General features: G+C 45.1%; 2 protein-coding genes across 7 annotated transcripts; one reads left to right on the top strand and one right to left on the bottom strand.

Moving 5' to 3' along the window:
• The first annotated feature begins 430 nt into the window (after positions 1-430).
• LOC120657551 (wall-associated receptor kinase 2-like) lies at positions 431-3,173 on the top strand. The gene is made up of 3 exons (XM_039935887.1): positions 431-1,379; positions 1,487-1,654; positions 1,764-3,173. Exons 1-3 carry the CDS (start codon positions 431-433, stop codon positions 2,966-2,968), a joined length of 2,322 nt encoding a protein of 773 aa, XP_039791821.1. The 3' UTR covers positions 2,969-3,173.
• Positions 3,174-3,321: 148 nt separating this feature from the next.
• LOC120657552 (probable starch synthase 4, chloroplastic/amyloplastic) lies at positions 3,322-10,823 on the bottom strand. 6 transcript variants are annotated; one of them, XM_039935888.1, is made up of 20 exons: positions 10,440-10,821; positions 10,235-10,291; positions 10,096-10,123; positions 9,932-9,998; positions 9,653-9,766; positions 9,174-9,396; positions 8,759-8,893; positions 7,760-7,864; positions 7,533-7,628; positions 7,176-7,305; positions 6,474-6,524; positions 6,114-6,224; positions 5,722-5,831; positions 5,403-5,568; positions 5,239-5,319; positions 5,090-5,152; positions 4,860-4,985; positions 4,214-4,275; positions 3,957-4,053; positions 3,322-3,737 (listed from the first exon to the last, which is right to left on the bottom strand). In XM_039935888.1, exons 1-20 carry the CDS (start codon positions 10,607-10,609, stop codon positions 3,618-3,620), a joined length of 2,112 nt encoding a protein of 703 aa, XP_039791822.1. In that variant the 5' UTR covers positions 10,610-10,821; the 3' UTR covers positions 3,322-3,617. The 6 variants fall into 6 exon arrangements, 3 of the variants coding, with proteins under 3 accessions (XP_039791822.1, XP_039791823.1, XP_039791824.1); XM_039935889.1 differs by lacking the exon at positions 9,174-9,396 and having other exon boundaries at positions 9,634-9,766; positions 10,440-10,760; XR_005668238.1 differs by lacking the exon at positions 5,722-5,831 and having other exon boundaries at positions 7,729-7,864; positions 8,987-9,766; positions 10,440-10,823.
• Positions 10,824-12,317: the final 1,494 nt, after the last annotated feature.

Raw genomic sequence — 12,317 nt, 5'->3', positions numbered from 1 at the left:
AGAAAGGTAAGGCAAGGAAGCTCCAAATTCTTCCAAGGTCAACTTTCTGTCTAAAAGAACAACTTGATCAATCAACTCATTAGTTATTTTGGATTTTCTTTTTGGTGCGTGTTTGTGTGGTGTGGCAGGAATGAGCCAACAACTTGACCATGAGCCGGCCACGCAAGTGGGGCGCAGATGCAGCTCCCTTTTCCTATTCTGGCGCCGATCAGCAGTTCAGCACCCCAAAACGCTGCGCTACGCCGCGCCTTCCCCTCGCAACCGCGTCACCAGTCAAACCAAACCATCCGATTCAAGCCCGTCAAAAGATCGATCGAGGAAGCGCGTGTGTGTACGCACATGCTTCTTCGCTTGGTCGTTGGGCCGTCAACCGGCGATGGCACAACATATACCGGACCCGACTGTCCAAAGGCAGCCAACGCACGTCGAAATGGCGAGCACCCTGCAGCTGCAGGCCATCGCGCTGGCCGTGCTGCTATCGGCTCTGACGCCGGCGATACCGACGACGTCGGCTCAGCGGCAGCCACCGCCGGTGGGTGTGGCGCGGCCGGGATGCCGCGACAGGTGCGGCAACATCACCATCCCGTACCCATTTGGCATCGGCGCCGGGTGCTACCGCCACGACGTCCTCGGCGGCTTCCAGCTCAACTGCGACGACACCCGCTCCCCTCCCCGCCTCACCATATCCGACTACAGCAGCATCCAGCTCGCCGGCCTGTCCCTCGCCGCCGGCGAGGCTCGGGCCTACCTCAACGCCACGCGCAAGTGCTACAACGCCACGGGGGGGTTCGTCGACCGGAACACCAACCCGTCGTACATGTCGCTCGGCACCAGCCCCTACCTCTTCTCCCCGGCCAAGAACCGCCTGGTCGCGACCGGCTGCCCCAGCCTCGGCTACTTCGTCGACGGCAGGGAGTACTTCGTCAGCGGCTGCACGTCCGTGTGCCGGCCGCCGCAGTACGCCATCCCGGGGCAGGGGTCCTGCACCGGCGTCGGGTGCTGCCAGAGCGACATACCCCCCGGCGTCGACTACTTCCAGCCCAACACGCTGAGCTTGCAGCAGGCGCAGCTCGACCCGGCCTTCACCACCAACGTCGTCGTCACCAGGTGCCACTACGTGTTCCTGGTGGAGACGGCGTGGTTCCGCTACAGCGACCGCGCCTTCTTGAACCGGACCGACGACTTCGCCGTGCCCGTCGTGCTCGACTGGGCCGTCCGGAACGTCGGCAACTGCAGTGCCGCCAGGCGCAACGCCACGGACTACGCGTGCCGGAGCGCCAACAGCGGGTGCTTCGACAACATCGGCAACGGCGCCGGCTACCGGTGCAACTGCTCCAAGGGGTTCGAGGGAAACCCCTACCTCGACGGTGGATGCACAGGTACGCATCCCATCTCAACCGCATTACTGAAATTTCCCTCTGCATATCCCATTGCCTGTTTGTCTTCTTACCCACTGATGAAATCAAATCGCATTTGCAAACGGAAGACATCGACGAGTGCCGCCGCAAAGACAGATATCCATGCTACGGAGACTGCACAAACACGCCAGGAAGCTACATTTGCGTTTGCCCTCCGGGAACCAACGGCGACGCCACCAGTCAGAATGGCTGCCGGACCAAGGACAAGTTCACGCTAGCTCTCAAAGCGGTTACAGGTACACAGATCATCACCCTGCGAGCCAACGCTGCATGAACATGCTTTGTTTTGTGACCTTTCCAATTTCTTGTCGGGATACTGATGACTGATGAGTACGCGATGTTCAGGTGTCAGCGTCGGAGTGTTCCTGTCAGTGTTCATGTGCTTCTGGCTCTACCTGGGGCTCCAGAAGAGGAAGCTCATCAGAACGAAGCAGAGGTTCTTCGAGCAGAACGGGGGTGTGATCCTGCAGCAGCAGATGCGGTCCTACAGTAGCGCCGGCGCCGGCGCCGGCGCCGGAGCAGGTGGGTTCCAGATATTCTTCAAGGAGGAGCTCGAGAAGGCGACCAACAACTTCGCCGCCGACCGTGTCCTCGGCCGCGGCGGGCACGGCATCGTTTACAAGGGCGTTCTCGAGGACAAGACCGTGGTGGCCATCAAGAAGTCCAAGATGATGGAGGAGGCCCAGACCAAGGAGTTCGCCAGGGAGATGTTCATCCTCTCCCAGATCAACCACAGGAACGTCGTGAAGCTGCTTGGCTGCTGCCTCGAAGTGGAGGTGCCGATGCTGGTCTACGAGTTCGTCTCCAACGGCACTCTCTACCATTACATCCACGACAAGGATCTCAAGGCGGGCATAACCTTCGACACCCGTCTCCGGATAGCGGCAGAGTCGGCCGAGGCGCTCGCGTACATGCACTCATCTGCTTCGCCGCCGATCCTCCACGGAGACGTCAAGACGGCCAACATCCTGCTCGACGACAAGCTCACCGCCAAAGTTTCAGATTTCGGAGCATCCAAACTGGCACCCACAGATGAGGCCGAGATTGCAACCTTGGTGCAGGGGACTTGCGGGTACCTGGACCCTGAATATCTTATGACATGCCAGCTAACAGACAAGAGCGACGTGTACAGCTTTGGCGTTGTCCTGCTGGAGCTTCTAACCAGGAAGAAGGCACTCTACTTTGACGGGCCAGAGGAACACAGGAGCCTCGTGTCATGCTTCATGACGGCACTCAAGGCTGGCCGGCATGGAGAGCTTCTTGACAGCCAGGTGAGGAACGAGGTCAGAGATGAGGTGCTTGAAGAAATTGCTCACCTCGTGATGCAATGCCTGAGCATGAGCGGGGAGGAACGGCCGACGATGAAGGCGGCTGCTGAAAGGCTGGAGAGGCTGAGGAGATACCAGCAGCACCCGTGGGCTCAGGCTCATGCCAATCCGGAGGAGAGGCAGACCTTGCTTCCCGTGGAACAAAGGGATCTTCCGGTAATGTTCAGGCAGCAAGAGGTCCTCGATCTTGAAGATGGCAGCACATATACTTACAGTTTGTAGATCATAATAGTTGTACCATTCTTTTGGCAAATCGGTTCAAGTAAGATTCTTTCGGATGTAATAATGAAAAAGGCATGCACATGTTGAGGAAAATTAAACAGGCGGTTAAAAGAGTAAACAAATTGCTCAACTTGTGTGATGGGAATTGAGTCCTTCATGTAACTCCTATAAGATAAAGTAATGTGGAGCAAAAGAGTTTCGAAAAGGTTTATGTCAGTAGCGAGATCCTAGGAACTCCAGAGGTGACCAAAAATCATTGATACAATGTAATATGTTCGACACAGCACTATCTATGCCAATCTCAAATATTGTTCATTATTTTCTTAAAAAAAAGGAAAACGTAATTACAAAAATTTGTGAAACTGAGTGCAGATCTCTTGCACACTTATTAAGCAAAACAGCATAATTTAACAAGAGCTTGGAGCTATTTGTTACAAGTATAGGAAGAAGAACCAGAAGCTTTAACAAACCATTGTTAACTAGTATTTATTTATTTATTTATTTACTAACAATAGAATGAACAAACTTCCTAACTTGATTTATCGTTAATCTAGAAAAACTAAATTTACAGGATTAAGTGCAAACATTATACAGGTAGCTTTTATTTGGAGTTCTGGTGCCTCTAGTGCTTTCTTGCCAGATGGCCAATTCACAGCTTCCTTATAAAGGAATAGGCTTCCCAGTGAAGATCATAGCACTCAGCATCCCATGCTAAACCCTTAACCATCCCATCCTTCATACGCTGATCCCAAAGGGAAGGGTCATTCTTCTGCACATTAGGTAGTAGAATATATGTCAATTTTGAAGAAGCAAATAACTTCAGAATATAATATCATTTAAGGATTTCAGCTTTATGAGTCTTTTGATTGCAACTTTAGCCTATGCGGATGACTTAAAACACTATCCAATCCATTCATAGATGATTAATTGTGTGCAATGAATAGCTCCGTGACAAGATAGCTATTGCCACTTGAGATTGTGAACTTACAAAACTATCAAGTGCTTGAAGAAGAGACAATGCTCCATAGGTTGAGATGATATACTTAGACATTACTCTGTTGCGGCAATCATTCCCCTCAAATTGCCTGGTGACAGATACATATAAACGGAGGCTGTAAGTAACAACATGCATACATAATTGTCGATTCATGTAGCTTCGACTATGGACACATCAAACATTTCATCTAAATCTTATCAAACAGATGAGTTGCCTAAGTAAATGTCCAAATGTTTAGTGGTTTTTACCTGGATTCGTCATTCGGAAAGTTTATTTGTACTGGTGCACATCCATATTTTATTGCCTTCATCTGCCCACAAAGAGACTTCACTAAGAGGAATAACAGTTGGGTGGAAACTAACTAGAATCTTACTATTACTAATCGGAGGCTCTTTGAAAAGCCCCCATATTAATCCTTGTGAGACATGCTACAAAAAATATAAATCCCAGATATTCTCACAAAAATCAGAATCATCGTGCTGTCAATTCGGTAGACTACAATCATCATTGATAACAATAGCCCTTAGATCTATTATATTTTCTAGAAAATTACCCGCAGCTGCCATTATAAAATAGTTTAAAGTAACCATCAAAATTTGTATCTAAATACCCACATCTGCCATTATGAAAGTAATCTACTCTTCATCTAAATTACTGACCTTTTACCATTATGGAAGAAAATTTAAAGTAATCCCCCTAAATTTATATTTAAATTACCAACATCTATCATTATGAAAGACAATCTATCATAACCCCTAAATTTACATATAAATTACCCACCATCGTCATCATTGAAAATAAACTTAAACCTTTGAATTCTACATCTACACCAACATCTGGTACATCGGACCTTAGTTTACTAAGTGGAAATAGAAAAAGGATGCTTTCACATACCGCTATTTGAAGTGATGGGTCTTCAAAGGAAGAGCAAAGAATGATATCAGAGCCTGCATATATTAAATGTGCAAGTGTCTCGTCGTATTCCTCAATGAATGCTATACTGTCATCCAGATTAATAAACTGAACAAATGATAAGGGAATGAAATTACATTAAACATGTGGTATCCCATGAACATGGAATGCTTAAACATGTAATGTTAGGCATGGAATTGCAATAGCTTTACCTCTTCCTTTAATGCCCGGACGGTTGAGTTCATGACAGATCCTAACTTTTCCATGAAGATGACCTGTACAGTATAAAATCTTGCAGCTATACTACCAAAGAAATCAACTGTTTAAGTTCAAATGGAAGGTAACTAATAACTACAGAAACCTGAGCACTTCTGCGCAGAGCTACATGAATTGCTTCCTTGAGATTATGAATGTCTGAATAACCATCGCAGATACATCCTACCTAACAAATGGCACTTACCTTATGACATGCTCAATGTAGGAACTAAACAAACAGTAATATGTTGAAAACAACAGAGTACATACTATAATGGACGAACCACTGTGGAATCCAAGTCGTCGTTTAAGTGCTTCTCTGCAAATGGACTTCCCCTCAATATCATTGGCAGAATACCGACGAGGAAGATAAATGTCTTTGGATGGATCCCAAAGTTCACCATCCAATCCATGAGAAGCAATCAATATCTTCTCCCTAAAAGGAGATTAAGTGTCCCATAAATTCTCAGAAAAGCAATTGCCAATGCAAGAAAAATTATGGAAATATAAAAAATCAAAATTGCTAATGCATTTTTCTTGGCCCTGTGCAAGAAAAATAATGGAAATATTAAAAAAAACATAAAATTACTTATGCGCAGTTAATGTGGCTTCCAACCCATGTCCCAAACCCCGTGTAAGAACATCTCTTGAATGGATTGAGGACATTAAGACAACTTTATTTGAGTAAACAATTCCTCCCTGCAGATATATATATATATATATATGAGCATAAGTTAATAGAAAGGTACATATGTATTGGGTACATCAAGGCCATTTGAAGCAATTTACTTCTATCTGGCATTTTATACTTATACTCAAGGAAAAGTGCGTGTGGTTGAACGAGTTTCCCACATTGAAACAGAATTACCTCCCAGTACTATAGTTTGTTTAGGCAGAGTAAACAGGAATTTAGATACACATAGTCTTCAATGTCTAACATATATTGAAGCATTTAGTTCCTCAATTTTAAAGAAGACTCACCTTAAGAATATTAACAAGATGTGTCTCATTTGGATCCTGCAGACGATCAGCGCGATGAAGCTTACGAGGATCAAGCCCACACATCTCCAACCTATTTGGCTCCTCTAGGCACTAGCAGCAATTGCATGAAACATACAATATTTAAGAAAAATAAGAAACCATCAGTATATGCAGGTACTTGAACTATTGAGCCCTCAAAAATGGCTCGAGATATGTGCAAAGGATGCTCCGATTATCAGAAGATGCTAGGGAATTTGGATCTTAAAAGTTTGCATCAATCTTGTATCCGAGGTGTATTGGTGGTGGTGATACTTCGTGGGTGACCATTAAACGATTGAAAGAGTTATACTGGATATTTACTTGGGAATCCAAGTCTTGGCATGTCAGTAATACTCGAGTGTTCTCAAGCCCCTGAAAGCATAACAAAGTTATATAAGGACTTCAATAACATTCAATATTGATTCTCAAATACATTTGTGATGTTTAATACATGTTGTAAACTCACACTTTGGAATCAAAGTGGGAGTGCAATGACCAGGGCAAAGCATATTCCAGATTAAACTCCTACTGAAAATGAGAGCATTCATGTGGCAGCTCATGTGAAACAGTATACAGTCAGCTTCATTTAAAGGGGCATAGCTGGTCAGGTCTAGAAAATTGAACACCATAATGACCATATGGGCAAGTGACAACACAGACCAGGTATTGTGTACTCTTGAGAATGTGCTGACACCCCTAGCTGAATGTTTGACCTGTAAACTAGTGGGCTTTTTAATAAGTCTGGGAAGTACTACATTGGTCTAATAAAGCACTTAAACTTATCTGTATCACAAAATCATCCACATTCCCTCTTCTGTTTCCAGAATGAGGTATTTTCCATTGGCGATAATAGGACAAAAACCTATCAGAAAATGTTATCATCCATTTCACATAAAGAAGCAAGGAGGAACATAGGCTGGAACTATTATCATGCCATTAAAAAGCACACACAAATTGAGAAGGCAGTATCTTTGAGACAGATGCACATATAATAAATAATAAATACCCTTAAGTAGAACTGACCTGGTGAGCAAATATATCCCAGAAAAGTGGTGCCACTATAGCAGTTTCCCAGTTATGTATGTGTAAAATGTCTGGCTGCTTTCCAGATTTTACAATATAATCCAATGACGCGCGGGAAAAATAGGAAAATCTGAAAAAAGAAAAATGCAGTAAGGACATATAACTCGTATGTCACATGAAAAATAGAAACAGCATCCACAATTGTATCATAAATTGATCTTCCAACAAAGAGCTACAGCTTATATTCTAAACCCAACAATGATTCACAGTTATGCAAATATAATCAGTTCAAAATCAGGTTCTTGTGCATGCTATAGTCATAAAGGTGTGCCATTATCATTATGTTGTACTACATACCGCTCAAAGTCATCAGGGTAGCCATGTAACATATCACGATTGAAATAGGAGAGCTGGGTTGGTTCTATGAGTATAAGACCAACACCACTTGACGTGCTGCATCAAAGAAGAAAAATTACAAGGAGAATACATCTAGAACTACACAAAGATAGAAGCATGCAGGAACAATATGGTCAGATAATAAGGCTTGTTAGACCTCTGTTTGCATACTAGAGGTATATGTTTACCCAGTCCATATTCTGTTTTTATGCCAAATACCACCAAAATAAGACTCATATTCTGCCTCAGCTTTCCTCAGACCATGAATTCCATCCGTGTTTATGCTGGTGTACCTATATTGGGCCATACCAATGCAATGAGCATGATATCTTTGCTTGCAATAATCAAGATGTAAATGTGGAACAAGCTAAAGCAATGGATATTATCATATTAGTAAGGATAACAACAAACTTCAAATATGGCAGGCATGAGATCAGTAGCCAAAAAGAGAGAGTAAAATTGAGGACTATAGACCAACAACACTGCAAAATATAATTTATTTCCAAAAAGAACGAGGGAGTGGATAACCTAGACCACCCAAGTTCGGGTCCTTTGTCGAGGTGAATTTAGGCGCCCATTTTCTTCTTAATTTTAAGCCATCTAGATCCTTCTAGGTTGGTCTAGGCATTTTAAAATTCATTTCAAAATGATTTTATTTCTTTTACGATCAATGGGGAAGGAGGGGAGGTTTCCCCACCTGATTTTTTATTAAGCTTTTGGCTGGAAATCAGCCTGGTACACAAGAGTTCGAAATTTTTGGTTAAGTAATGGAATCATTTGGGACATGTTGTTCTGTATAAATGGTACAGTTATGTACCTTAGATGGTAATCACAAATAATAGAATTCAAATCTTCAGAAGAATGTTCAGTTTATAACCTCCATGTATAATGAGCAAAAACTTCACTTCGTCTGTATATTGATGTCTACATTTCAGAATTTTGTTTTAACTTTTATACAACAATGATTTGAGAGCAACTTACTAGAGTTAGTACGCCGCAATTTATATAAAATGTTAGAAGCATTTTATACAATTGAACATTTTTGACGGAAAATCTACCTCAAGAATCCTCATTCATGTGACAAACTGGATCATTACAACATGGAAACTTTGGTATCGAGCTGATCTATTAAGCATGCAGTAGTATTATTGTACCAAAGATTTGGTAAGGGCAGAGAAATTGCATACTTGGGCAGTATCACCTCCACCAAGTTACCCTTTCCTTGAACCGCACAAGATACACCGGCAACATAGGTCGACAATGATCCACATGATACTATTGGGTCTAGTTCACTGCAGATGTGCACAACATGAAGAGGTTTCCTGCATCGAACATAGGATGAAATATAGCGGCAAATAAACATGGTAACAAAGACTCAAGTTAAACAGGTCACTTGACTTAATAAATAAATGTACCATTTCGTGATTACACTGGATAAAATATGAATGGCAAGAATGTATGAGTTGCCATGTTGGCGAGTATCTCCAGGCTCACTCAAGTGGATGTCCAAAGAGAATACCAACAAATGCAGTTGTATGGTAGAAACCTTGAATATAAAGACAGTAAGAGTAGCAGTTCGGACAGAGGTACGAGGTAGCATACTCTATTGGTTTACGCAGAAATAGTCGCAGTTCGGACAGCAGTTCAGTATTTGACTTATGATAAATATCAGAAAAGTTGCTTCCTATTATGCTTCTATTATTGACAACTTTCTCTCTTAAATCAGATGCTTCCTGCATGTTGATCATTCCAGAGATGACCATTGTATCTATTCGCAGGAGTAACTCGCAGAATCTTGATGATTTTATTGCTTCTACAGGAACACCTGAAAGGGCTCCCGTGAGAAAATGAAATGTGTTAAGTGAAAGACATGAAACTTGATATATGGATTTTACTATACAGTTTTTTCTTAGTGAAAACAGTAGGGAATCCCCTACGGCGGACATTTTGCTCTACAGTTAAGAATGGAAAATGGAAAGTAAATATCAGATCAATGCCCAGCATTGTATGGCTGAAGGTTGTACAGTTTCATAATCTGGATTCTGAGCCAAATAGCTTCAACCTGAAAAGTGAGAACACACCATGCACTTCCTTTTCTAGTACTTCTATTTCCTGAAGAAGCAACTCATTTTCATCTTGCAGTTTCTTGAGCTCCTCCATGGCCAGAAGCCGCTGCTTGTTAAGGTAGAGGATATCTGTTACGCACAAATTATTTGACCAATTAATCAGAAAACCACAGACTGATGTGAATCTAATTCAAAGTTGTGTTAGCCTTTGGAACAAACTAAAACACATTAGCCTCAAAGGTGTGCTTCAAGACATAAAACTACATTTGAACAAAGGAAAGGGACAGTAATTACTCCGTTGAGCCTGGCTGAAGAGCTCCCGTATGTCACCCTTACGTTGGTCGTTAGCCAAATTTGTTCCCTGGAATAGCAGGGATTCGTGATCATTTTGATTCAACAAAGCAGAATGACAGCAGAAGATATGAGCATGTATCTGTATCTGTCCATCTGAATGATACCTGATCACTGCTCTCTTCGCCGTCCAGACTACACAGATTCCAAACCCCATCATAGACATAATCACAAAAATCAATCACTGGCAGCTCAAGCGCTACAAAATGGTAACAAAACAGTGATAGCGAGTAAGCGAGCACTCACCGTACGGTACCGGAGCTCTCGCGACGGGGCTTGCCGCGAGAATTACTGTTCCCCTTGCTGATACACATATGGAAGTGGAAGGACCGAATCAAATGAGGCCGGGAGCGCGCACGGAAACGCGCAGAGAAACACGTAACGCACAGGCACGCGACAATTGCACGAGCATGAGTGGACGAGCTCGTGCTGGGTGCGGATTTGTACGCACCTGGAGTAGGAGCAGCGGGTGAGAAGCGCGGGTCGAGCAGCGCGGGCGAAGGGGAGGAAATGTGCGCCGCCGCGCGGATGCGGGAGGCGACGCCGCCGGAATTGAGGAGTCGGTGGAGACGGCGGTAGGGCTCGCATCGCCGCTCCGACGACCAGGCGCGGCGTCTCCATGCCAGCTGCCTGCTACGCGCGCGCCTCTCGCCGTTCGTCACCAGCCTATGCGCGCCGCACCTCCCGCCGATTGACCGGTGAGACAGCACCATCTGATTCTGGGTTTCGATGGGGAGGCAGGCGCTGATCGGAGAAGCCAAGCGGAGGAAGTAGATGGAGGAGCAGGGGTAGGAGGCGAGGAGCGCGTGGCGTTTGGCGTGAGCGGGCGAGCGAGCGGTGGTGCGGGCCGCGCAGGTTTATCAGGGGATTTGGGGATTAATCGGGCGGGGGGATTAGTTACCGACCGGCGGCGGGTTCACCCTCTACTCCTCTACTGGACTGGTTTGGACCGAGCAGCCCTCAACGGCCCACTTACTTGCGGCGATGCCTGTGGGCTTGATGACTTCACGTTCCTTCTGCTTCCTTACCGGGCCCAAGGCATCGTCTGGACGGAGGCGTGGGCCTTAGCGAAGTTGCGAGGGCTGTGTTCCGGCCCAATTTGGTTGATCTGAAGTGATGCGGACTAGCTGAAGCCTCCTTTCGCCATGGTCTCATGGTTCCGCGGATTTATGGCGAGGGCTCATGAATTCCTTCATCGAACGAGTCTCCACGGAAAATGGAGAGGAGGGGTCAATCACGCATGGCATGCATGATGCATGTGTTGTTGGAACGAAACGATTTGAGTGGGAATGGAATTGGGGCGCGCGTCGCACCGTATATTCTGTCAAGGCTGCCCAGGGGTCAAACTTTAAGGGGCCGTGACGTAAAGGCCTCGTACGTGCCCTCGTCTCGAATGCGATCCATGGCATGCAGGCTCTGAAGTTTGTTCGCAGCACTTTGCAGAGTGCATATATGACTCCCTATCTCTCAAATCTGCTGATCCTTGCGGCGAGATGTCCATCGTGTTCCGAGCGAGTACATTTTTGTATGATGATGGAGGAGGAGGAGAATAGTGGCACGACTACCAGCTTGACAAGAGAAGAGAAAAAAAACAGCTAAATGATAAAAAAAGGAAGAGAGAACAAGATTGAATCAAACTAAAAAATAAGCATATATATATATATATATATATATATATATATAGGGTCAACGGGGGGAGAGCATCCCCACCTAATTTATATTCATTTCAGGGGTTGTTTGGCGGCCAAAGCCATTACAAAAGCTGGAATTTCAGCAATTTTTGAGGAGAAGGCCAGATTTACAAGAGGGTTTACATAATGGGAAACCGTGAGCACCAGTAATCAGCAATGACACGATCGACAGCTGGCAGCGGCGTTGGCTCCACAGCCGTGCGGCTTCCTTGCAGGCCTGCCACAGTCGAGCGTGCGAGGCAAGCAAACTGTTGAGCAGGGTGTGGTAGAGTTTCGCCGGTATTCCGCCCGGCCGCTGGATTGACCATAGATTGGAGACCTCAGCCTCGTCGATCTGGAAGCATGTATATATAAATAGAGGAAGAAGATGCTGAGTTATATTGCTGATTGTTTTAGAGAGCATGCGGGTACGCGTCATCCGTGACATAGCAAGCATCATCGCCATTGATCCAATTGAGCGTGAACAAACAAACAAGCGTCCAAAGCGAACGAGTCACGCGTGTAAATTTTTTACATTCACCCGTTATCGCCCAATGCAAAATCAAAACGTTCGCTGTCTGACTACATTTAATCAAGTGGAACAGAGATTAGTATTGGCCAATATTCCTGCTGGCTTGTGGAGATGGATCACACTGACT

The sequence above is a fragment of the Panicum virgatum genome, chromosome 1N (assembly GCF_016808335.1).
Source record: "Panicum virgatum strain AP13 chromosome 1N, P.virgatum_v5, whole genome shotgun sequence".
NCBI classification, from domain to species: Eukaryota; Viridiplantae; Streptophyta; class Magnoliopsida; order Poales; family Poaceae; genus Panicum; species Panicum virgatum.
This window is presented reverse-complemented; position numbering and strand designations above follow the sequence as displayed.

Excerpts from the sequence above, each read along its gene's own strand:
- LOC120657551 (XM_039935887.1), top strand. The coding sequence starts at position 431 with ATGGCGAGCACCCTGCAGCTGCAGGCCATCGCGCTGGCCGTGCTGCTA. Across the intron at positions 1,380-1,486 it reads CCTCGACGGTGGATGCACAG|ACATCGACGAGTGCCGCCGC; the intron begins GTACGCATCCCA and ends TGCAAACGGAAG. Across the intron at positions 1,655-1,763 it reads AGCTCTCAAAGCGGTTACAG|GTGTCAGCGTCGGAGTGTTC; the intron begins GTACACAGATCA and ends CGCGATGTTCAG.
- LOC120657552 (XM_039935888.1), bottom strand. The coding sequence starts at position 10,609 with ATGGAGACGCCGCGCCTGGTCGTCGGAGCGGCGATGCGAGCCCTACCG. Across the intron at positions 5,320-5,402 it reads ACAGTGGTTCGTCCATTATA|GTAGGATGTATCTGCGATGG; the intron begins GTATGTACTCTG and ends GCCATTTGTTAG. Across the intron at positions 4,054-4,213 it reads TTTCCGAATGACGAATCCAG|GCAATTTGAGGGGAATGATT; the intron begins GTAAAAACCACT and ends ATCTGTCACCAG.